Raw genomic sequence first — 27,935 nt, forward strand, 5'->3', positions numbered from 1 at the left:
CCTTGCAGCAAAGGGGTAATAAATAAGAGATAATCAAAACAAATTAATTTATTAAGAATAAAGGTTACAGTTAGATCTACAGTTACTAATAAGTATACAATACAAAAATCATTATAATATGTAAAAAAATATTACGCTGTAAGCATATTATTCACAAACAGGATAAAAAAGAAAGTAAGATATATTATAAAATTCAAAATAAGATTCGTATAAATAAGGGGTTGCCATAAATAATAATTAATTTTAAATAATATCAAGAAAAACTTCTTTTCAAATATAATGTTATTATTATAAAATATACAAAACAACTACATAGTAGGCAATACAATATCATAAATGTAGTAATTTTTAATTAATTTCCTTTTATTATGCACGACCCGAGCTAGACGATTAAATTAAAAATTATAAACAATGCAGAATCCATCCACTGACTGATTGCCATAGTTGAATATTTAATTGAAATATTAAATGTATAAAAAAATCGTTATCTTTATGTGTTTCCTACTTCTAAAATTGGTTAAATATATCTTGAGTTTCCGAAGTTGTTTATGACGGATGGTTGATAGTGAATGAAAAAAGTTTTTCAATACATTCATTCGATTATCAAATACTGTTGTGAAATGTCCAATAAATTATATAAGAATAGTGGTACAGGACGTAAAAGAACAGAAGATGATTCATTAATATCAGGTTTTAATATATAAAATAAAATAATACAAAAGTTAAAGCATTTCGTTGAAGTTTGAACAGCACTATTTTGCGTTGTATATATTTTTTTATTTATGTATTAGATGGTAGGCGATTCTAAATCTTTAAAACGGAACTATAATAAAATATCACAAATTGAAATATATTACGCAAAAACTTTTTTAATAATTTTTGTTCAGATAAAATAATTCACTGTTGTAGGTAGGTGTATGTAACATTTGAAATAAGAATATCAATAAATTCTATATATAAATATGAGCTGCCAATTAATCATACGTTATTCGATATATGTATTTAAAAATTGTTTAAACTGAAAACATAACATTTTCATTTATATTAATATATAAAAGAAATTAATTCAGAAAGTTTGGAGAAGCCGTGAATACAGATCTTACATGTGACATATTATAAATTTTATAAATAAAATTCTGTTTTATTAATTCGTGCTTATGTAATAATTGACAAATATAGTTTAATTGTTTTTTTTGGTTGCGCAATTCGAATTTATTTAGAGAGCACGAACGTTCTTCGATAAATTTTATCCCGTTACTATGAAATTGCAAAGAAATATTTGAAACTGTGGGACGTTATAAATGTTGAGTAAATAAGCTTATCGCTTTAGATACTAATAAATCTATTCTAAATAAGTACAAATAAAAACTCATAAATTTAGTTGTAGTCAAAGGTCGAGGATACCGTTTTTTTAAATAGTTAAGATTTTCACGAAAAACCTGAGACATCTAAAGCTCATATTCTACAATTCCTATTCTATTGTCATATGCAGTTTAGAAAAACAATATTAATTTTATAATACTAAAAAAAAAATTCACACAACAGCAACAATTTAAATATATAGAAAAACTAAATGGAATGTCAGTTATAATAATACAATACAAATAAGAAATTATATGTACATTTTTAAAATAAAAAAATTTACGAATTTTGATATCTTTAATACTGGTAATAAGATTATTTAAAATTTATTTCAGTAAACTATATATTAAAAAACAAAAAAAAAACTATCTCCAACTAGAGACTATTATGAATCTCATAGATTTTATGAAGAGGTATATATTAGTTGTTTAATATTTTTTTTTAAACTTCACTTTATAGATTTATATATAAGAAACAATAATTGAGATCAATTTGTAAAGTTATTTTATGAAATTTGTTAGTACTGGTTGGTTTTCGAAATAAAAAAAAAAAGAAAAATATTAGATGAATTTTTACATTTCTGAATGTTTATAGTTACGAATTTATTGCAAAACATTCACAGCATTGTAACGCTATTGCTTTAAATTTATTTAAAACTATTGTATAAAACGCTTTATAACAATTAAAAATAATACAAAAATAATCATCCAATATAATTGTAGATATTATTTGTATTTTGGAATTGGCATCAAGAATTGAACTGTATGGAGTGACTAAAGCTAGTATTTAAATTATATATACAGATGTAGATCTAGTAATAAAAAAATCTTCTAGAAAATACACTAATTTTTTTTTAATAGATTATTATTATAATTGTGTGATAATAAAGTTGCACACAAATAATACGGTCTGAAACAGTAAGTAAATAGCAAGAAATCTACATGGAAGTGTGGTCTACATGTAATCACTTAAATACTTTATTAAATTCTAATATAAATATACAAAACGCCTGTAATAAGTTACTTTACAAGTGCCATTCGAGGTACTCGGTACATTTTTTTAGTCTTACACATTAATCCATAGACGATATAGTATATATTGTTGTTAATAGAATAAAAAAAACACATTAAAATATATGGTGCGGGATATAAGCAAAACCATAATACACTGTTTTAAACTCTATGACGTAGCAGCCATACTATAAAATTCGGTCATAATTGGACAAATATAATATTGTCACCATGAAATTACAAGTTAACAATTCCGTTAATACGTTACGTGATACAATAGCATTTAATAAAAAATCAGCATTGGTTGAAATCGAGAATTTGAAAAAAGAATAAAAAAAAAAAACAAAAGAAACAGGCGATGAAAAGGGGTTTAGCGCGAATTATGTAAAGAATCATTACATTTGAATAGTCTTCAAAGAAAAAGAAGAAAAGTATTAAAGAATTGAATGAATTCAGTTACAAAAAGTTTAATGTGAAGTAAAATCAATAATGTATGTTATGTAACGTTGAAATGGGTAGATCGTTATGTGCCACATAATATGTGGTTTGATATAAAATATACTTAAAATATAGTCTAACACATTCTTATACAGTACTTTACTTCGGCCAATTTCTATCAATTTTCTCTCAGACATACCTTTTTATATTCAGATAGACCGTTTTTTTTTAGTTTTTTAACATAATTGGTCAAATAGCCAAAACTTAAAAATTCTACTTCGCAATCCCTGTCAAGATATGACTGTTAGTTTTTGAGGCAATATTGTATACATTTTTTCCGTTATATATTCATTAATTGTTAAAATTGACTGTAATCTCTGTTAAGTATACTTCAACTTGGCCAGAGTATAGAAAACTTTCTTGACATCACATTCTTTATCTTCATAAATTATTTATATAAATATAGCAGCATCATATATCTACAATATAATAATAAATTGCATTCAAATCATAACACAACGTACTCATTAAGCACACTCATGAAGATCATCAAAACATAGCCTAATTCAAAAATACCTTCCGTATCACAGTTCAATTTTAAATCCAAGTCAATAAAAAAAAAAACACATTGAAAAGAAGAAAAAAGAAATCCAATACCAATTCGGGCTTGACGTCGATTTAAAATTGGAACACGGACTATCTACAAGCGTGGCTACGTCTTTTTCATGTCGAGCGAAGCGGCTGACTCCCTGCGTAATGTTAGTTTGAGTTTTTCATCGTCCTCCAAGTCTTCCTCTAAGGAGACAGATCTGCTAAAACTTTGCCCGTACACTCGGGAACGCCACGCCTGTAACCTCATCACCTGCTAGAAATTGCTGGATCTAAACGTGTTGGTTCACAAAACTTGGATCCCAGGTAGACAGTGCACTGGTAATGCTATTTTATTTCATATTTACCATCATTAATGTAACAATATAGGTAAATCGTTATAATTTTATAGAATAAATCGTCTACCGGAGTTCCAATCCAACGTTGAGGCTCTTGATATCTCATAGTTACTGATACTGTCATGCAATAAGTCACCATGTTACATTACTATGTATAAACATTTGGCACTTATGTATGTAACAAGACGACGAATATATACAAATTGACATATAGTTCCAAGCTGATAATGTATGAAGCGTGGAAAACGTGTTAATGGTGGCAAAAAACAAACCGACACCCATATCAACATTACATACACGTGCGGATTGGTTACATTAAGCAAAATATAAATACACAGCACCGCTACCATATATTCAACAAATGATACTTTTATGGCATTTGGAATAAACTATGGTGTATTTAAATAATAAATTGAAAGAACTATATGTATATTTATAGAAAAAAAACATGTTTAAAATAAGTCGATATCTCAAATGCCGTTCAAGTATATTTGTAGAAAATTGTATCGAGTCACCGGGTTCAACCAAAAAACAACACATAATGAAGCAAAATACATACAGACGCTTTATTCGATCCTGAAGGATGTCTGTAATATTTTAATAGTAAATAGAATAAAAAAATCATTTACTTGGATAATATTAAGGTAAATAAAATAAAAAGAATATTAATAAATACCAACTAACCTCGATTTCCGAACGCACAATTTAACCTTTTACATTTTTTATCCATAATTCATTTCAGTCAAGTTCAGAAAACTATTACAGCCAATGGTTCCTACAGTTTTTATTACAAAATTTTCAATTAATTAATCAAATGTCTTAAACATTTCTTTATATGTATATACAATAAAAAGTTCAAAACTTTTGTCCGTAATTCCTGTGAGACTTCCTAAAATATTACCACCTCCAAACAACTTCACCTATACTATGCAGTCTTTTATGTAATTTCGTGTTTTATAAATAAAATAGATTTCAATTAAATTTTATTTCTAAACGTAAACTAGATCACGAACTGTCAATTAACAATTTATTTTATATAGTATAAAAGTAAAAATAGTGTACAACAATAATTTAACTGTTTGAAGTTTTTTGGAGGCAGTGTCATATTGAAAATTTCTATTTAGCATTAATAACCTTCGGAAATTAAAATATAGTGCACTTTATTTTAAAACATCGGCGAAGAGATATATTTTTTTGTATGTGAAATAATACTTAACACATATTCTTAAAGCCCCCATTAATGATACAATGGTGCTATTAAAATAAATTATATACAAAGCTTGTTCACCCGTGTTGTATACCCTTTGTCATTTAGTTGTACCTTATAAAATATTACTATCAATATTATGAATGGAATATCATCAAAGAATAATTTACATGACAATGTTTCATTGAAGATTAAAACATTTTATTGGAACACACTACGACCACTGATTACAGGTACTTTACAAAATTCTTTTATATAATATTAATTTAGACAAGACACTGTTTACTTTAACTTAAAACTAATAGGAATTGAAATTAATATATCTAAAAGTTCAACTAAATGTAGAGGGGTTCTAAGCAAAGCGATGCACATGTTATACCATGTTAGAACATTTTAGTGCGATGGCTGTTACCTTATAGTATACATAAAAACTGTTTCATTTATATAAAAGACATTTTATATATAACATCACAGAAAACAAGAACTTAAACTAGAAAATAAATATACAATTGTTTACTTAAAGTAACAAAAGAATTTGACACAATTATAAAAGTCCCATAAAAAAAAAAATTTTTCATACAAACATTCTGTTAGTACATTATGTGTGTATGTAATTTACCTCAGCCTTCAGCTCAGCGACCTGTTCCTGTAATTCCCGAACTCTCTCCGAGTCATCCATATTGCTGCGGAGTTCACCCTCTGTAGCCATTACCTCGTTCTGAAAAATATTCATATATGTTTTACATGTACATATATACGTATGTATAATAAGCAATTTAAACCTTTATCGGTTATTTAATCTTCTATATAAAATCAGTTCAGAAATAAAATTAAAATATTTTAACAATCTTTATTTAATATCCTTGTATACTGAATAGCAAACAAAATATGATTCATACAATACATACATTGAGTTGCATACTCACAAAGTTATTTGTTAATTTTATGATAATCAAAGCTAAATGATTTATATTTTTCTATGGTCCTTTTGAAACTTTAGACAATGTCGTTCCTTATTTATATTTAGAATACTGAAATTTTGGCTCCGGTCAAGGACTATACTATTGGTAATTATATCTTTAGGCTTTAATTATTAATTTATACTAGTCTTTTTATATTTACTTACTTTTAATTTATATTCAGAGACTTCTGTTTCCAGCTCCGCTATTCTCTGGGCGTCCTCCATATTTCTAATATTCGCTTGCATGGATTCGTATTTAGCCTGCAAAAAAAAAAAAGCAAACTTAATTGATAAATATTTGAAATTAAATATAATTATCTAAACAAAACATTAATTAAGAAATGGCGTATAATGTACCTGTAAGTAGAAATTTCTTTATAGTCTAGTAAGAAAAAGCACGAGTTTTCATACTAACAAAAAATATACTACAACTCTGTCTCTCAATTTCATTCGCCTAGGATACTTCCATAGCCCAACCAGAAAAAAATCCTGAGACCTATCTTTGAGCATATGAAAGTAAAAGTTATTTCCTCACACTCACCTTGCTCTCAAGGTCAGCGTATTTATGCTGGAACTCCCTCTGTCTAGTAACCAGCGCTCGTTCCCGCTGTAGCGCTGCGTCCAGCTCTTCACGCAGCTGTCGCAGCTCTTCGTCCTGCCGTCGCAGCTGGTTCGTCGACACCTGCACTTGAGTACGCAGCTCCATCTCCTGGATGGTTTAAACTATCGTTAATTAGATGAATTTCTTCGACTGTATCATATACATGACCAATGATCAAAACTATGTTTTATTTTCACTCCAATAAAAGGAGAAAATTCTCAATTAGAACAAATGTTTTAGTTTCTATATGTTATTTATGCTATAATTCCACTGAATATGAATAAAATTCGTGCTTTGAAGTTTACACAGTCAAATTTAGAATTATATTACACATTTAATCTCTAGTTGCCTGAGAGAGATTTCCAAGGTGTTGTATAATACTGACCTTCAACCTTAGCTCCTTCAATTCTGTGAGTGCCTCAATCTCACGTATTTTAACAGTCATAAGTTCCTCCTCAACTTTCTGCATATCAGTGGATCTTCCCTCCCACGCTCGCAACAGTTTCTTGGGGGTGGCCATTATATCTGAGACCACGTTGGACTGGGCGGGAGGCGTTGGAGTTTCTTGTCTATGTTCCTGTTATTATTGTCACTATTAACAGTTTCTCTTTGCTTACACATGACATATGAAAAATATATGATAAAATATTATATTTATAGAGAGATATTTTTAAACTTACTTGTAGATGTCTCTGCCAAGCCTCCGACAGTTCTGTAACACGTTGCCGAAGATCTTTCAAGGATAAATTAGCTTCGGCCTCCCTTAGTTTAACGGCGATCAACTCGTCCTAGCGAATAAATAAAAAAGCGGTATATGTATAATTTATTGTTAACTGTTAGTCTATTGAGTTTAGAATATTTAACACAAAATGTATAAGTATTTATATAGGTATTATAAACACCTATATAAATACTTATACTTATGTTAATATAATTAAAAATACACCATGAAGTTTTACCTGTAAATGTGCCACATTATTGTCAACCCTTTGTTTCCTCAGCGTCTTATTTTCGTTTTCAAGTTCAGCGATCCTCGCGATCAGTTCCCTTTCTTGAGCCTGTCTCTCCGCCGCGTCCAGTCTGGCCCGCACCAGCTCTCTTTGAAGACAACGAGCTAACTCCTCACCTTTAACGTTATTACCCTCAGTACCTTCTAGTGATGATTGTCTTGAGTTATTCTGTAATGTACAATAAAATTTCTGTCTTATATAAAAAATACTTCTTATTTACAATATTTACTAAATCCCATATATTGAATATATAATATTTAATGGTATACTTAACAAATTCATTAAAAGTAAACCAAACTTAAAAACGCATAATTCTATAGTAAATTAATCAGTCAGTCTATAATAAATTAATCAGTGCTACAAAATTTTAATCACTCACTAAGGAAGGATATATTCATTACATATTAATGTCCTGTAAACAATGTGTTATATTTAATATACAAACCTCAGCAATAGTCATCTCCAGCGATCGTATCTCGTCCTGGGCAACGGCGAGTCTTTGTTGAGCGTCAACGTTGGCCCTCCTCAAGGCTTGCACTTCTCTCGCCAGTGCGAAGGTTTCTTCCTCACCCTCGGCTCTGTCCACCTGACCTTGAACCAAACGCTCAGCCAACGCAGAGCTCTCCTTCTCCAAAAGCTCCACACGCTGTTTCAGAATACGATTCTCTTGACGCAGGCACTGTAATAATATATTATATAGACACGTAAGGAATTAATTGTCACACATTTTGATTTATATTAAGGACCTCCATGTTAAACTCAGCGAACGGGGACGACGTAATTCAAACTGAATTGAATTTCGGTAATATTTTTTTTATCAAACATTATCTCCGGTCGCAAACAGAGATTAAATACGTTTTAAAATTATAGATTGAAATGCTTGTCTATAGATAAACTGTTGGGTGTCATACAGCCAAAAAAAAATAATTGATGGCTTAAAAAATATTTTGTTAATTAGTTCATCCTATTGAATATATTTTAATGTTGAATTAAGTCAATGTGTTTGGTCAAATATAGATTTTTTTGTTTATGCTCATTATATCTTTTAAAGACGGTATCTGATGTATTATGATATGATATTTTATCTTTAATCAGACAGGGTAATAATAGATTAATTAATTAGTTAGTTTATGTTTGATAACATTCTTTTTTTGCTAAAATCACCCACGATAGTAATATAAGCGAGAATAATTAGCTTAGGCATTTAGTACCACGAATGACACAGACATTGAGTTTCAGCGGTAAACTTCATTTTAGCAATTAAATCAACTATTCTATACAAATTTTGTGTTTGGTTGCTACAAGTAGCCTTTTCTTATGTTTTCACAATATTTACTCATACTGTGAAAATCTATTTAAACCAGCTTTTTTACGGTACAATTGGTCTAGTTCGTCAGCATGTGTCTTTGAATGGTTCAGGTATTTTTGATCTCATTGATGAGAAATATTTTAAGAACAGAGTAACGTTCTATACATAGCTTACTACGTAAGTATTTCAATGTTTGTGACAAATAAATAAAAAATTAAATACTAAAATTAATAAATTGTTTGTGATTCATGTAATGGGAGCATGCTATTAAAGACGGTACTAACCCTAACGACAGCGATGTCCCCTTGCTCTTTTGTCTTAATAACAGTGTATTCTTTTTCCAATCTCTTCATTTTCTTTGGATTAACTTTTATAGAATACGCTAGATTCATGAAACCATCTTGATCTGCCTCCGCCTTCGCTGGTAACTCCTTCTGTATATACTGTTGAAAAACAAACAAATTATATATACATACATATATTAATAGTTCTATCGCATATTTACTATGGATGTGAGTAGACAAGTAATTATTACATAGTATGTTGAAAAATAACTGTATAGATTTGACCGCTGCAACACTATATCACAGAGATAACATATTTAAAGATAAATTTAATTACCATTAAAATAAATTTTTATTATAATTTGTAAATGAAACGTATAAAAAATTTATAAGATTATTATTAATTTAATTCACATTTTGATCAGCTCACAATTAACATTAGTATGATGACTTATAGAATACAATACATTAGTTATTGATTAAAATACATACATTACAGATCTCAATAAATACTTTAAATTCATATTTTCATATATTTTCGTATTTATATATATTGTTATGAATATAATTTTTAGTATCTGTCAATAATACTTCATTATTATAAAAAAAAAACTAATCATGAAAATAAAAGAAGTTGTGAGTGCTATATAATGTTTTTGGGTATATTTATCGTGGTGATGCAAATACACTCTTTCAATACAGAAAGTTAACATATTCAGGTTTATATAGACATAACCGTAAAAGAGTTTCTTTTTTTGGGTGAATATTTGATAATAAATTTGTATTATTCCTAACATTTCATTTTAATTCCAGGTCGATACACCTACACTTTATTTAAGGAAAGGGAATATCAAAGTCGCGTATATATATAAATATATATTAATAAAAACATATTTTTGCGATAGAGATTTGAAATTCTAAAAAAATAATGAATACATTTGGAATATTATAAGAATAAAAAAATATACCTTGAGTATGCTTTCCATATCCAGCGATAGCAGATCGTTCTTGCCGAGTGTGAGCATCGCTAGTGCGACCTTGAAAACGATCTCGATACCTTCCGAGAGGAACACGTCCATGATGCGACACGCCAACGGTAGGGATAGCGTCGTGGTGAACAAAGTCAGGAACCAGCTGCTAGCGTATATCGATGTACTGAAACTCTGTGAAGGAAATGTTTTATATATACATAAACTTAGCCACTAACACCAAAAACTTAGTACAAAATGCAGTAAACTTATAGCATATCACACCCAACAAAAAAGAAACTATGGACGTCGCAACAGAGCAGTCTGATGTGTGGTTAAACTATAAAAGCTATTTCTGTTAATTATATTTCCGTATTCTTCATCCTTTAAACTGTATAACACTTCCCAGCCAGTAAACTAGTATGGCGTTTATAACCGCGGTCACATACTAACCTGTGATTGAAAATGAACGTGCAGGTCTGGCAGCAGTTCCTGAACTAAATTCTCCAGTTGAAACATACACAGCCCGAGTTCAGCCATACTGGGTTTGAACATGTCCCGCATGCGATGCTGTTGCATTATCTTAACCAAAACCGCGAAGGCTTCTTCTTCTGGCATCTGTTAATAGAGTTGTGCTAAATATGATAGACATCTAGCATTTTCTAGATGTCCCAAATATTGTAACGAGTTATACAATCACATTAAAAAAATTTCAAATGAAATGCAAACAACGTGACCCGTTTCGGATGAGAGCACTTGGAAGAGGTCAAGGGAAGTGATTTAAAAATGAAACATTTGCAAGCCGATTGCAGTGATACAAAAATGTTTTTTTGACTCTATTCAGTAGTATTTCCTGTATACTTCTATGGGAAAACATATTTTATGTTTAATATTGGCGAGGAATACAAAAAAATAAAAATAAAATACCTGCATTAAAAGTAATCCTACTATGAATCCAGATCCTTGACAATAGCCAACTTCTCTGTCATGTAGCGAATACGCCTTCATCACATTAAATAGCGACTCTTGCCCCAATCCGTCCTTTTCCTTAAAGAAATCGTGTTCTGGGTACGTTCTGGCTATGTCACGTCGAATCACCTTTTCACAAGCTGATTTGGCCTAAAAATACACACAATTATAGAAGCATACATTAAAGAATGGTAGAAGTTATTTTGAACATAATAAAAATAACTGAAAGCTACCTTAATATAAGACGCATACAACTTCTTCTCCGGCGACGAATCGACGCCAGCCAGCAGCTGCCATACAATCCCTCTGAAATGATGAGGCACTCCCTGCCTCACCAGATCCCTCACAAACTGGTTGCGCCTCCGCCATTCATTCTCCCAGTTGCTGACTAATCTGCCCCACAAACCCCACAGATCCTCCTCTCCGTTTGTAGCAACCCGTGCCTCTTCATGACTTGAACTTGTGGCTGGAATCAGTTTTATGGTACGATTGTTATAGTTATTCTGTTTGATCGCAATTCTTATACATGAATCACACAAAATAAGACATAACATATAACAAAATTAGATGTACTCGTTCGCTTGCATGTAGGGATATTGAATTAGGTCGTTTGTTCGTTGTTGTACTGTTTGTTGTGTATTGTTTGTTTGTTTGTTGTTGTAGGAAAACACGTTGCTAATTAATTGCAAACAAAATTATGGTATATTCATAGACGGTCGCAATGAAGTTCTTTGCAGTAATATCATCATAAATATTTAAATGTGAGTACATTATACATAAAATTTAAACCAAATGTAAAACTTCCACTTCTAACAACTATTCTAGTTGTAAACTTTTGTTTTTATGAACTCAAAAAGTGGCCAATAGATAAAAAAAATTAATAGAAGTAAAAAGTATATGATAGCCCAATTAAAAAAAAAAACAAGAACAAAATTTTCAAAATAATTCCTTCGCAATTTTATTACCGATACAAGAATAAACGTGAATGTTTTCAGCATTTGAATCGAGTTACAATCGCAGGAGCTGGGCGTGTTTGGCCTCGATATGCTATCATAATATAATTTTTTACAACGTTAACTATAAAACACTTAATTACGTTAAATTTATTACATTAAAGTTATGAAACGATCTTATTGCTTAAATTATAAATATCACAACACTTCATGTAAATGATGAGGAAATAATTTTTTTTTTAAACTAACTATACTCATTTGTAAGAAAATTTTATTTTCTTACGTAAAATGGTAAGGTTATTAAGTTATTCTAAGGCACTATACATATATATTCATTATTAGTTATCTTCTCTGAATTCAGATATTTTTTAAATCACACTCATAGCACTATATGGAAATACTATTTGTTGTTAATGTGCGTATGAGTCATTTAAAAATGTGCTTCAAATGCACTATGGTTACTTTAACAGAAAATTTTATTTTAGCCATTTGTAATTTTTTAATATAACCTAAAAATATATAAGCAATCGCAAGAAGTACAATAAAAAAATCTAGCAACAAAAACTTTAGTTACACTTACACCCAAGCGTTGTTATACTAGTTTTCTCATTATATCTTAAATAGGACATACTTTCGAATACTGTACGTACCTAGAAGATTTCCTATGATACTGGTTATATAAAAGTCTATAACATTTAAACTAGATATTTCACTGTTTTCACTCATTGCTGACGTATGAAACAGTTTAAGATGTTGCACATGATATATCTTCAGTATCAATATAGTTGTCAAAACGAGATAAGATAGATGCCACGCTTAGTAAAACATGCTCATAGACAGACCGAATTTGGTCATAGCCAGTAATGAAAGTTTAAAATTGCGCACAAAAGTAAATGTACATTAGGTAAATCCATGCACTATCAAGTGAGTGACGCAAGCCTTAGCCGGTAATATATATAAAGATTCGCGATGTAATATTTTCGGAATCGTTTAATGTTGTTGTAATTAAAGTGGTTTTAGACTTACCAGAGGCCAGTGATATTTGTGATGTGTCCGAGCTCTTGCGGCTGTGGACAGTTGTGAGCGAGGGGCTCTTAGCGTCCGCCTCGATTCTTCTATTTTCTTCCTCCAGCTTGGCAAGTAGCGCCTTCTGAGGTGTCGGTATACCCTCTGTCTCACTCACACCGCAGTCTGTTGACGATGATTACGTATTGATAATGATGTTGCGTATAATTAACCAAAACTGATCTAGGTATGTCTTATATAATATGATAATAATTATATGGAGTGACTAGTTATTAAAAAAAATAGATTACGATTAATACTAGATTATTAAAATGGTTAATGCAAAGTTAATTTGTTAGATTAAAATTAAAAGATTCTTCTACTGTTGCTATTGTCTTAAATGGGGAGCTGCTTGGAATGGAGTCTTTAGGTTTTCTAAAGTTTATATAAGTGTACTACATATAGAAGAAAATTAAAAAAAGTTTTAATTAAAACATTAATTTCTGGGATGGAACGTTTGAATATATCATGAAACAAAGTTGGCACACGTCAGATAGTGCATTCATGACTTTAATTTCAGAAATATATTTTTTCATTGCCCGACTGTCTATTGGGATGCAAACATGATTAATTAGTTACTTCCCTAGAGGAAAACTAAAACACACAGCATTCACAACGAAGTTAACTTAATCTTCATGCAGGACCATCTAATTAAATATTAACATTGACTATAGCCATAATGTTATTGTATTTGACAATTTACATTTCACCTAAGAGTTGTTAATAAATGCTTTCATAATACAAACAAAAAAAAACTATGTATATGATGTCTGCGCCATATTTATTGACCCTCAACTAAAAGTTACAAATAACTAATAACAAGACAATAACATCCACACGACTACAAACATGTGACATTTCTAAATAATATATTCCAATACCTGACATTTTCTTTGTCTTACAATATATTTTGAACTCCTACAGAGTACTGAGCGTTACTGATAGATAATATTAATTTGTATTAGGGGCCAGGTGCAGGCTCAAGCGTTTGTCGGTTACAACTTACAGGATATTTTTACAGTGCACTGTGAGTATGATGAGAATTTCTGTCTGCGTCTGTGTTACATGAAACAGCTTTTATATTAAACATTGTGACTCCTTTATTAAAAAATACTTTTGATTTTTTATGTGTACATGATGTTTTTAAAGCGATGTTACAGTTTCCATTAGCAACAAAGGAAAGGGTGAATATTTTCCTAATAGTTCCTTTTTACGATAAAACATATTTAACATAGGATATTTCTTTTCTTATTTAAACACTGTTCCTTAAAGAATGCTCTCCACACTGTTATCTGTATTTGCTCTGGGACGCCCTCGAGTCCTTGTTCATACTAGTCAGACAGACCGAAATCCTCATTTAGATTAGTATGTTAGTCAGTAAACAAACCATCAAGGGATGACACTGGCGATTCTGTATTACTAGCAATCAGGGTGACGTTGCAGGCCGGCACTGCTTCCCTGGCTTCTGCGTCCACCTTCATGATGAAGCCTCTGCCATATAGTGCGTGCACACGGCTCGCCTCTCTGTACCAACCCAACTAAGTCAGACCCTTAGTCGCACTATTTACCCCTTATTTATACATAAAGAGATCAGCTAATATAAGAAAAAAAATATTCAACGCGATTATTGGACTTCTGTCCAGTTTTTATTTTAAATACCACTAGTTAAGAGATAAGGTAAACTTGTCATCCAAATAAAACAGGATGACTCATATGAGGGCAGTACAGACTAAATGAACACTTAGATAGTTCACCCATATTGTGTTTCTAATGTCTCTGTTATCTGTCTTCTTGGAAGTAACGACTTTAACTGCCTAATGGTATCAAAATTGCATTCGTTAGTATAATCATGCTTTTGGATATTGATGGACATGATAAAGGATAAGGCAAACATACACAATATACATAAGATAATAGATAAATTATAAATCAAAAGAGTTTCACAAAATTATTCTTGGCGCAAGTTTTAAAAAATGTTACAAAATGAAAACTGATTAATTATCACATTTCATGAAATAAATTTTAATACAATTAAGGATACTCACAGTAGGAGAGTTGGAGCTAATTAGTTCGAGAGCCTCGAGAGGGAATAAGATTTCAATTATACAAATAATATGCTTTCATTATAATAAGTAATTACTATTATAAAATAATATATCCACAGACTTAACTTCAGATTATGAGATCGTACAAGTTTTAAGTAGCGTGAGAGAAAGTTGGTGATATGCGCGACGGTCGGCAGACCACTAAGCATGAAGGCCGCGGCCGTTAAGCGCGCGCACCATGCATCACCTATTATATCTTCCTATTTCATTAGTTATTATAATAATGTTTAAAAATAACTCCATTTACTGGAATAGTTTCATTTGAAATGTTTAGTTAAAATTCTGTTCCTTTGTTAATTAATTGAGGTAAGCTAAATCAATATTAGTATTAATGTGAAAAATTGTGAAGCGTTGTAATAAACCAGCGAAAACACAATCTCGGTCAAAGTAATTTAATTTTTAATGACGGTTAATTAATTTAATAAGAATGAAGTAATTTAATGTTCCACTTAACCTCTATTGAACATTTAAAATAATAAACTGATTTTAATACAAATAGTTGATGCTGTTTAAACAATTTATTTTATTGCGATTTATAATAAAAATGTACAAGAGAATCCATGAAAATTATATACAGGAAAGTATATGAATTTGATACAATTACGCGGAGGGCTCTCTCCACAGTTCAGAATTCCAGACAGAACGAGTCTACCTAGACAGACAGTTGAGCCACACAAATTATTCAAAATGAAATGCGATTTATACAAAACTTGGTAAGAAGTGTGGTATATAAATAAGGCTTCACTTTGTCTCAAATATGAACTGTGAACATTCATAGCTATTTCAATATTTACACTGTACCTGCTACAATATACAAGTTATTTAGAGATAACGCTGCATGATAAATAATGTATGATTGCACATTCATCCGACCTGCAATTTGATATACATTTAATAGCGGTTACATGTATCAAGTTGTATACTTGCCATTCGGAATACAGACGATTCAAGAGCCCTTCAGGTTTGTAATTTGTGGTGAAAAAAAAAATACGATACGTTCGTCATAGCATTCTGAACAGGTTTCATGATTAATGAAACTCTACTATATTGCGTATCTAAGCAAATTGTGCCTGGTTGACTTGTGTATAAAATAGAAAAATAAAATACTTAACATTGTGGTTTTAGTTTTATAGTTTGATGTACACACTCATATATATGAAAGTGAGAAAAAACTTAAATTAACGTCATAAAAGATAAAGAATTGTTTTCAATTTCTTCGTTTGAAGCAAGCTAAAACAAGCTTTAAAAATGTAGTTCGTATGATAAAATATATATAATTTAGTTAACAATATATTTTGATGAGATGGTCAAAATTATTTGACTTTTGAATTTTTTTTTGAAACAGTCTTGATTAAAACTCCAATTTAGTTTTTCGTCAATAGTTTGGGCGAGTGGCGGGTGGCGGCTATCGCTATGGGTGCGACCAGACAGGGCGTATCACTATTTATTAGGTGTTAGTAGGCCACTGTTCTATTAGAAACTAAGCTGAATTACTTAAAACGCTCAGTCGCAAAATTACAAAACGTAAAAAAAAAAATTTTGCAAAACACAAGGAATTAAAATAAAGACATACTTTAAATACTTGTATAAAGTTCACAGCATTTTTATGTACCTATTAAAGTATAAATTTATTTAGTTATCTTTTCCGTTCACTTTACCATCGAAATCGCAAAGATTGAAAGAAAGTTTACGATTTTAGTAGAAGTTTACGCTGAACATGCTTTAGCTGACCAATCGCGTCGAAAATGGTTTGCGCGTTTTAAGAGTGGTTATTTTGATTTAGACTACAGGAACGACTTGGACAGCCACAAAATTTGAAGATAAAGAATTAGAACATTTACTCGAAGAAAATTCATGTCAAACACTTCAAGAGCTGTCTACATCTTTGGAAGTTGATCCATCCACGATAGGAAAACGCCTTAAAGCTTTGGATATGATCCAAAAGGAAGGAAATTGGGTGCCATATGAATTAGAACCGAGTGACATTGAAAGACGTTTTATGACCTGTGAACTACTGCTTGCAGGGTCCAAAAGATAAAGTTTTCTACATTGTATTGTTACTGGCGAAGAAAAATTTATATATTACAACAATTCGAAACGCAGAAGATCATGGGTTAAGCCCGGACAACCATCATCATCAGTGGCAAAACGCAATATTCATGGATCTAATGTCCTTCTTTTGTATTTGGTGGGTTCAACAAGGTGTGGTTTGTTAAGAACTGTTAAAACCCATTGAAACCATCACTGGGGATCGCTACCGGTTACAATTGATGCGTTTGAGTCATGCATTGAAGGAAAAACGTCCGGAATGGAGCAAAAGGCACGATAAAGTTATTTTACTGCACGACAATGCTCGACCTCACGTGGCGAAACCAGTGAAAACATACCTGAAAATATTGAAATGGGAGGTTTTAACCCACCCGCCGTATATCGGATTACCACCTGTTTCGATCGATGGTTCATGGTTTATCAGGGAAACTTAACATCTAAAGAGGATTGCCAAAATTGGATCAATTCATGGATTGCCTCCAAGGACGAAGAGTTTTTTCGACGGGGTATTCGACATTTACCTGAAAAATGGGAAAAAGTGGTGGCAAGCGATGGGTAGTATTTTCAATAAGGCAATTTTTTATTTTCATTTCAAATAAATCGTTATTTTTTAATAAAAAACGGTTCGAATTAAATCCAACACTCAATTATTGTTCTTACAATTTTATTTCAAACTCTTTAAGCTTTGGTACCAAGGTTTAATTAAAGGAAAATCTGTAAAAAAAAAATGCTTCTATTAAGCTGTTTAATGACAAAGTAAAAAAGTTAAACCTTTTAAACCTTGAAAGAAGAAAACAAGTTTTTCAGTTTGCTATTTAAAAAGTTAAACATCAGACTGTTACTCCCTGTAGGGGTGGTAATTACGTGGTAACTGCTTTCAAGCTAGGATGTTGCTGACGTTTTTATTTAAAATCCGAAACTTTTAGTACTTCTTTTAGCTGTTTCCATTTTCGTTAAATTCAATTGGATGCGTTTTTGAAAATTATATATTTATTTTAATGTAATATTTACTGTTTATAAATAATAAATATGGATGAAAATTACACTTCCTATAAGAGTCCTCGCGCTAAAGCTAGTCACCACCTATGAACGGCGGGACGTGCGAGGTACACATATCAATATAACTCATTCTGTAATAACACAATTGTTCGGACAAGCTTATGCCTAACGCACAAGATATAAATATCTAAAGATGGGTCCGACAATAAATTACCCTAACAAATAAAAACTGTTATAAACAATGCATTTTTTAAAGGCACAAAGGCGCCAAGAAGTGAGTGAAACACATACATGAATTGAAAACAAAATATAAAAAAATAAAAATAAGTCAAATTCAAAGATCTTTTGCATTTTAAATACTTACATACAAGGACAAAATATTTTTATTAAATATATGAAGTATTTTATTTAAAAGGTTCTATACAAACAGACCATAAGTTTGTAATTTTGTAAAATACAACATAGTTTTGTTAGATTTTTCAATTCCTTTTTCTTAAATCCAAAATAATATTATTTAGATATCATCCTGCTGATCGAGTTTTGTATTGATGAACGACTGTTTTAATTTTTAACCCAAAATGAAGAATATTATAAGTTTGACGGGTTTTTTTCATTTGAACGCCAGTTTCCTTGCGTTGGGGTTTAGGTATGTTTGGCTATTCGGCAGTGTAAGAGCAATATTCCAAAATGAGGTGAAATAAGATTATATCAAATTATCCTTATTATATTGATTAAGAAGAATTCTAAGTAGATTTGAGATTTCATTTTTCCTCGTGTGCGTCAAAACATGGACATCTCAGCAGGGTCCTGTTTCGTCTCACCGCTAACATATAGTGAGAGATGATTAAAAAGTGAGAACAAGGGCAATAAAACATCTCAAAAGGAACGGTTTACGTAAAATGAAAAAAAAATCATAAAGTCTATATTGAAAAGTTCAGTAAAAATTTCATTAAGGCTTACCTAGGGATTTAAGCAAGATGGATAATAAAATTTATATTAAAGCGAAGTATTAACCTCCCTGATTTTATCAATTATTTTTTTGAGTCTATCTATTTTAAACTACTTAACTTAAAAATAATAATAGCTTTTTTTATTATAAAAAAGAAGTAGAATAGTAAAATCATGAAATGGTTACATATAAATATCATACTTTGAATTTTAATATCATTATCATATTTAATATCAAGCGAATAGTGTTTCGCTGTTATTCCAAAAGTTGTCATTTCACATGAATTTTAATTTTTTTTTTTACATTCTCTATGTATATGTACCCCAAAATATTAGATTACAATCTTTACTCAATAACAACAGGAAATTAAAGGTAAAATTGATCTGATACAAAATAAGTTATTTCATTAAATATCTCGAATATTTTTTTATATGAGAGCATTTTATAAAATGAAGTTGACAGAGATTTGCTAATATACAGTTGTCTCTTTAAAACCCCGGAGGAAATGTGTCTCTCCAAGCTTATTTATAGACCGACATTCACCGTGGAAGTCATCTGTCGGTGAAAGGAAGTTAAACAAATTTGATTTTCTGTTGCAAATAGTATGAAGATGATTTATTGTTTTCCTTTTGGAAATGTCTAGTGCGCTGTGTCCGGGGAAACGATAAGTTAAACAATATTATATTATGATAAATATATATATGGTTTTTACTGCTCAGCTTCAGTCGTCTTTTATTCCATTTGTTTAATATTAGTTTGAACTGAGTTTATGCTGAAGCTTTGCTTTCAATTTCTCGACGTATCCGGTAGCTTTTGTTGTGGTCTCTTGAAATAATGGTTCTGCCACAAACGTTCCCTTAGCAGTGATTATTGCTTGCGGTATAATGTGGTTGATCTTATGGCATATTTTGCATAAAATATTCACGAGCATGTCTAGTCTGGCGAGTATGAAGTTCTTAAAACAATCATGCAAATATCTAGGAACGTCTGTTGGGACGTAATACAATTTTTAAATTTTACAATGGATGATAAATTTAACAATTTTATCATTAAAATTTGAATGATTTCTTGTATTATATATTATTTAGTACAATCGCTTTATTCTCGTGTTATTATATTAAGCTTTTTTTTCTAATTAAATAAAATTAATTATTTTCCATATTTGGGGTTTTAAAAATATTTATGTAGATAAATTAAAATTACACAGTATTTAATCAACTACACATTTATATAAATAGTTTATTCCTTTCTTTCATTCTAGAAACTCACATTACACTAATAAAATAATGAATTATTTTTAATATTTCTGAATAAATTATTCTTCAGCGTTAATATTTATTAAAACATGGAAAATAAAGATTGACGAGATGTTTCTTTTTAAAGTAAAGTAAAGTATCTCGGTTTACGAGACTTAAACTTTTAAGAGATTTTTGATTCATAATTGAATCGGAGGTGTTTTTTCATATCTCAACTGTGAAGACATCTGGATATTCTTGAGAGCATCCGGTATATATTACAAGTTGTTTAAAAGCATTAGTTACAATCGTATTTCAATGAAGATTCTATTTAAAGTAGCGCAGACCAAACAAGTTTAAATCTGTTAAGAAAAGTGTAATTGAACGGAATTGCTTGACGGTATCTTCTTTCAAACGGTATTTAAGATATCTTGTACAATAGTAAAAGTGCAAAGAATTTGCCGACAACATAAATAGTTCGCTCTCTTTGGAAATTCTAGCGCATTGCAACAGTTATTCAATACGTACTCCACTCAAGTATTCATTTGTACAACTTAGCTCGACGTTAACGAGATATAAAGAATGAAAAGTTGGGATCCGATGCAGTTTTAAAACATTATAATCTGTATTACCTTGAAGCTTCCTAACAATTTATAACTTCAGATTTAATTAGGTTTCATTGTCACTTTTACCAATAAAGTACGTACCCAAAAAAAAAAACCAGTGATTTCCAAATACAAACTTTTCTGTTTTATTGATATTTATTTGCAGTCAAACTGGAAATGTTAAAATAAGTATAAAACTTTAATACAAAACAGATCTATCACGAAAAATGGTTATTTAATAGTTAAATTATATAAATAACAGTTTATGAATAAAATATTGATATGCATAAACTTTCTTTTCATATTAAAAATGACACGCAGCGTTTTCTACAAACTTTTACAAGCGTTGGTTATAAATTATGAATTATTACATAATAAATTTTATTGATGCTAATATATTATTGTCACTCTAATATGTGATTATGGACTAGATACGTTATATGAGATAAAGGAGAGAAATTGCTTGTTATTTTTTTTTAATACAGAAAACTGTTAAGAAAAAAAAATCTATTTGACATTTCAGGTACGTATTTATATTTTATTTCAAGTACGCTTATACAGAATAATGTTTTGATATATTTGAAGAAAATTCATACTACATTTTCCAAGATCGCAAACTTTTTTCAGGGACCAAATTGGCAAATCACATTTAAAGTTGGTAGGTATTACTTAAATATAGAGCACAATCTTACCATCATTTGCATCATTAAACTAAAGACAGACAATTTCAACCCAGCTGTAACAATGAAATACTGGAAGCTATGTATTTGAGGTTAACAATGTAAGTTAAGGTTGCGGCTACAAATGTATGTGTATATATATATATATATACTCATACCCAATATATGTAGCTGTTTACGACCTGACGCTTTGTACATAATGCTGTATGCCAAATTAATAGATACGAAATTTGCACTGGGAATCTTATGTACATACATATATAAGTTCTTATAAGTCAATGGCTTTAAATATTACGAAAGTTATAAAAAAAACATTTATGACAATTCGTTAGGCATACATAACTTCATAAGCAAATAAATTACCTGACATACATTTTATTGCCTACAAAGAAATAATTAAATAACTTATTTCAACCTTTGTAATAGAATCTACAGTGTTATTTATAAACTGTTAAAATAGTGATACATTTCAAGGTAGTAATTCTCGTGAATTCCTGTGGTTTACTTAAGCGAAACCAAAAAAAAGTACTATTATTTTATCAAATAAAGAACGTGTTTAAATGAAATAATCGACATAAGATAAAAGCAATATATCACTTCACTATATTTAATTATTTGTCTATATACGTTATTGTATGGCTAATTATTTGGTTTGATATTGATCAAATCTTTTGAGATTATATGATAGAAACGGACATTACTGTAAATCACACTCACATACAATTTAAAAAGAAATTTACATTTTAAAAGCTGGTAACAAAGACATTCTCGTCAGATCCTAAAGATTCCTTTTAAATGTAGTGTAGGAAGACAGTCCCATGTTGATTAAATCTGGTTTCTGCTAACACTTATAATGAAATATTGCAAATAAAGACGAAGAGAAGAGAAAAAATTCTAATTTTTTTATATCAATTTTTTTGACAGTCAGTATAAATTTATTGACAACTTAGAAATAGGAAATCTATTATTTAAATTTAATTGTCATAACAGCTGCTTTAGTCATGCTTTAGTAGGTTATAAGTTTTTCAGGGAACTCGTTTATATATAACGCTTAAGTGTTAAGTAAAATAAAAAAAATACGTTTTTTAAAATTATTAAGGGAAAACGTTCCAACATATTTGATAAATATAAGTTAACAATTTGGTCATTATGTATATATATTTTCTTGTATTTGATGAGTTTAAATTCTTACAACTTACCTTGAATTAGTGTAAAGGTTGATGTACACGCCGCGTCTGGCACTGACTCAAACATTAACTGCAATAAAAAAAAAAAACAATTTGACATACATATGTAAAATTGTTATTTTAAATATCTATAAGGAAATAAAATTGCAATTCATCGAATTGTCCGAGAGTTATATCCGATTTGGCATGTTTGATAACTACCTACAATTTTACAAAACAAAACAAACCTATCCTCTTTATTTTAAAAACCTATAATTCCGAGCGCTATTATATATATGTATTAGGTTTCGTCTATATAATTGTTACACTTCTTTTGTGAGTATATAAAATAAAGTAACTTAAAAAAATCTTGTTTCGGTTTTGTATTTTAAATGCAAACGTTAAGAAAAAATTATTGAATAGAATACAACATTGCGTTGCATTCATTTTATTTCAATTTTAGAATGTTCAGTCTACATCAAATGAAGTATAAGAGCCGGAGTAGTAGAAATCGTTCTGAAGGACAAACCTAAATTACAGTTGAATTACACGAAACTGTTTACATTCCTTGGATAGTATCTTAATATACATATATGTAAAAAATAGTACCTCCCTATTCGAACATGAAAATGAATAAATTACGCTCTCTATATTATAAGAATATTTATTTGTCCATATAAAATAATTTTCAATTAAAATATGTCCGTAATGAATAATGATACAAATGACACTTAGTACTGAGTATTTAAAATATTTTATACACGGTAATTATTTCCTGGGTATAATTATTTTATTGTTTTCTTTTTTGGACTTATAAGTCAATGTTTGAAAAATATAATAATAATAAAATCTTAAAATAACTTTCCAGTTGCAAAAACGAATAATATATATTTTTTGGGCATAGTAAGTTTTTGCATTTAACCTTAATACCGATAATTTTGGAATAAATAAAATTTGGTAGAATAAAAACAAATAGTGAGATTGTAAAAAATCTTCTTTTTAATAGAATATATATAAATAAAAGAACAATGTTTAAACATTGCTTTTTATTACTTCAGCTGTATTTTAAATTAATATAGTAAACTTTAATACTTCTCATTCCAAGTCTTTATCATATTATAATTGAAAAACGATCCAGTCTCCAATCTCATCTCAGTTCAGTTCAACATCAAACATCGTCCGTTCAAGTGACAAAAACAGTTGTAAAAGGTGGTCAGATCTACAAATGATGTTTTTGTGCTTAACCGAGCACGTGGGAAGAATGAGTCATTTGCTAACTCGTTTCCATCAAAGCGACCAAGCAGGGCTCACTTGTTGGCCTTGCATCACACGAACCGGATTATTAAAACATATACCTTTTAGATATTTCTAATATAAAGCTTTTTAGCATTTTTGAGGGTGGACAAAACAATGTCTTCGATTTAACTAATTCAATAGTATTTTCCTTTAATGACCTACAATCTTCATTTACATTGACTTACAAAGTTGCAAAGCATACATACATCATAGTTAATAAAATACTATTTATCCCTTCGAAACAAATAGATGGCCTTGGTTATGTAAATTATACTGTCCTGCTAGTTGGATGATGAAAGCCGTATAATGAATCACACATAAAAGAGCAGGTAATGTCGTGAATCACCAATAAAAAATGACCACAGCTAACATTACTTGTTATTTTGTAAAAAATAAAAATTAGGTTGTATATGTTTTACTTATCTTTACTTTAATTATTTTAGTAAACACATAGTGTTTGGTGTTACTTTATATATATATCAACATCTGATTTACGTTCTCTTCGCATTTTATCAATAATCAGATAATGTTAGATGCGATAAAAAAAATATTAAAGCATTTATATATACCAAGTTTTCTCTGAACCTCGTCGAAAGATAAACCGGTGAAATTATAACGTCTATTGATACAAAGCGTTGGCAGTATTGAAAAAAAAAATATGATAGTAAGATGATTCAAAACTTGCAGTTATTTGAAATTGATTCTTTTCTTGCTAACAACAAAGGTTTGAAACGAGAGATGTTTTAAAGTTTCCAATGAATCGCTGTTCGGAAGAAAATTTCTATTTCATTCTGTAAGGTGTCTTATGATCGGATAAGCAATAGATTGTAAGAAAATTTTATTGATCCTCTCTCAAATTACATACATATCTATTCCATACATATAGATGTAAAGATTGACACATACTAAACATATTTTATTATTTTATGTCATCAAGTCTGTATACAGAAACTAAAAACGTTTAAAAACACAATTACGTAAGATATTACGGCAAGTGTCGCCTACGTATAAAGTGTTATAAATAATTAGTTTACTGTTACCTAATATTAATTAACATAGAATACTTTGACTTCATTCGCATGGTTTTTATTTTATTTTATAAAAACAATGTATGACATGTGTTTCGCAACGAAGGTAATATATAACTCTTGCTATGTCCTTATCACAAAACAAGAAAATCATTCGCAGTGTGATAACAGCATTATTATATTATATAATAATTAATAATATCGCATTGCAGGAACAATAAATGAAAGTAAATTATTTAGATAGTCAATTTTAATGAAAAACGTCGAAATGAAAGTGAGAAGGTGATAAAAATCAATTTGTTAAATTCTTTGATCAAGCAATTTAATTGAGAATTATTGAATTAATAATTAGTAATAGCAAATTAAATTTTCACTGATATTTTGATTTATTAGGATTTCATATGTTTTATATAGCACATAGGATTTAGTTTTAAATTTCTAAAAACATTAATATTTATTATAGATAAAGCGTAAATTTATTTTATATTTTATGACAATTTAAATGTATTCATAGTCATTCGATGCATGTGTTAAAATTGAAAAATAAATAAATAAAAGTAAAGTTAATATAAAAAAGATGAATTTGACGATACGTGGAAAAAATATCATATGTGGCTTTAAAGATGATGTGTTGCTTGTAAAATTTATATCTTTTTGACATTCTTTGTAAAGAAAGTTGTTGTCCAGACGAATAATAAATAGCTTAGATTAAATGTAATATATTATATAGGTATAGGTAGAGCTGACAACTTTATTTTCAAGTCGATTTGAAAAACTATAGTTGGTACTGTCCTATAAGAAGTGTGTTTATTGATATGCCGTTAAGAGGCGGCATTTTTAAGCCGTTCGCACAAGACCTAATTTTCTCAAGCGCTTGTGTTAATGCCATATCTCGATCAGCTATAGAGAGATCGTCGTCATAACAGCGCGGGTACATCGACCTGCAACACAATCTGTTCCGTTCACACTCGCCTGCAAAATGTATAACCATCTCGCTCTAACCAATTAATTTTTCGTGTGGCATATAACTTTTTCTCTGATACGTATTTCCGCACGGTTGCCACTGTTATTCGTTGCTAGAGTACACGCAATCTTTTACTAGTGACGTTAACGGAATCAATGAGCCGCCGTAAAAGGTCTCCAGCGTAGACACAGTTCTTGTTGGTTTGAATGCATAAGAAAACAAAAATTAATAATATGAACAATGCTTATTCAACAGTAAGCATGTTCTTTTGTTTCCAAATTTTTTCTATTTTAATAAAAATATTAGGTATGATAAAGATTTTCAAAACAAATTTAATGCTTGAGAAATTTAATTATGTAAACAATAAAGCCGCTAATAAAATATATAACCAAAATATTCAGGGAATACTTCTTTTGTTGACCCAATTGAAAGATTTGAAATTATTAAAAAAACTTCATCTTATTATTATACCTTGCTAAGATAAATATTAATAAATACTCATATATTGTTTAACCAAAAGTATATAAAATGGATCCCGAAATGTCTCGAACCTGGTTGAAGATTCCAGGGGCATATAATTATAGCGAGGTCTTCAATGGCATTTTGTTAAGGATGTATTCTTGCATAGCATTATTGTATAATGCTCTGGCATAAGAAACAGCAAAACATTTAAGTGAGATGGCTCATTACAGGGAAGAGAGATTAGAAAAAAGCAATGTATAGCAAAATACATTAAGAACAAAATTTAACATGTTCCATTTGTGTCACTTTTATCTTGAATATGGATTTATTAATGATATTGAAATATATTTATTTATTCTCTATTGTTCTTAAGCTATTTTGAAGAATAAAAAAATTACAAATACGGTTAACATAAAAATCCAACATTAAAAACTAATTACATGTAACTTTTTTAAGTTAAGTGATTTTCAGTGCTTTTGTGTTTATATATAATTATTTAAATTTTCTAGTAATAAAATATAATATCTTGTTACAATATAGTATCAATCCTTTCATATAAAACCATTTAGTTATTAGGCAGCCTAAATCTATAAACATTTTTAAGATCTGTGACAAATACAAACTAATATTAGCCGTTAATTTTGATTATGAATATTTTTTTATTTTGGTAACTTATGAAAACTGATTAAAGTGATAGAGGATTCTAACTAATTTTTCACCTATAAAATATTTAGATCTGAAGTACAAATAATAACTTTTACTAAAAATATGGTTTTCAAGTTAATGAAAGTTCAGTCAAAGTTATAATCAATCTATCTATACCTAGTTAAAGAGGAATAACAATGTTTCAAAAAGCTAAAATCAAATAGGGAACTATGTTTACAATACCTTTCAAAACTAGTTAGATATATTTGTTTTTATGTAATGTGAAGAGAAATAAACATTTCTATTATATTTTTATGCAATTTTTTAGGAAGAGAAATCTTTTACGAGTTTTTGTTTCAAAACAATTAAATGCTCAAAATCTAACACGTTAACAAGCGTCAGAAAAAACATATTCCTACTAATAGTTTCGCAACAAAGTTAGTAACAATATGTAATAAGATTAAAAATGTATTTGTACAGCAAATAAAATTTATCCAGAAGGCAATTTAAAATACTTACATTTGGTTGTTGAGGCACACAATGGCAATTATTTTAAAAATGCTTAAATTAAATATAAATATTAAAAATTAGGAACCGCCCAGCTGGCAGAATTGTGAATACAAGACACAGAGCACAGACTAAACAAAAACTTGTATGTGCTATACACA

At 29.6% G+C, this 27,935-nt stretch overlaps 1 protein-coding gene across 5 annotated transcripts; it reads right to left on the reverse strand.

Moving 5' to 3' along the window:
• Positions 1–33: 33 nt before the first annotated feature.
• Positions 34–27,896, reverse strand: LOC116777395 (ecotropic viral integration site 5 ortholog). Of its 5 annotated transcripts, none has more exons than XM_032670920.2 (17): positions 27,787–27,887; positions 22,906–22,963; positions 14,505–14,608; positions 13,046–13,210; positions 11,300–11,532; positions 11,025–11,216; positions 10,551–10,715; positions 10,098–10,292; positions 9,130–9,288; positions 7,982–8,215; positions 7,486–7,704; positions 7,207–7,314; positions 6,912–7,103; positions 6,467–6,634; positions 6,091–6,186; positions 5,584–5,682; positions 34–3,675 (listed from the first exon to the last, which is right to left on the reverse strand). In XM_032670920.2, exons 3-17 carry the CDS (start codon positions 14,563–14,565, stop codon positions 3,523–3,525), a joined length of 2,439 nt encoding a protein of 812 aa, XP_032526811.1. In that variant the 5' UTR covers positions 14,566–14,608; positions 22,906–22,963; positions 27,787–27,887; the 3' UTR covers positions 34–3,522. The 5 variants fall into 5 exon arrangements, with proteins under 5 accessions (XP_032526811.1, XP_032526810.1, XP_032526807.1 ...); XM_032670919.2 differs by having other exon boundaries at positions 34–3,672; positions 14,472–14,608; XM_032670916.2 differs by having other exon boundaries at positions 14,472–14,608.
• Between the last annotated feature and the right edge of the window lie 39 nt (positions 27,897–27,935).

This window comes from Danaus plexippus, chromosome Z (assembly GCF_018135715.1).
Source record: "Danaus plexippus chromosome Z, MEX_DaPlex, whole genome shotgun sequence".
NCBI classification, from domain to species: domain Eukaryota; kingdom Metazoa; phylum Arthropoda; class Insecta; order Lepidoptera; family Nymphalidae; genus Danaus; species Danaus plexippus.

What these genes read in the sequence shown, in the direction of transcription:
- LOC116777395 (XM_032670916.2), bottom strand. Translation starts at nt 14,565, where the DNA reads ATGAAGGTGGACGCAGAAGCCAGGGAAGCAGTGCCGGCCTGCAACGTC. An exon ending in CTTGGCAGAGACATCTACAA is followed by an intron (nt 7,104 to 7,206) that starts GTAAGTTTAAAA and finishes CAATAATAACAG; the next exon opens with GAACATAGACAAGAAACTCC. An exon ending in TCTCTGAATATAAATTAAAA is followed by an intron (nt 5,683 to 6,090) that starts GTAAGTAAATAT and finishes AATATTTTTCAG; the next exon opens with AACGAGGTAATGGCTACAGA.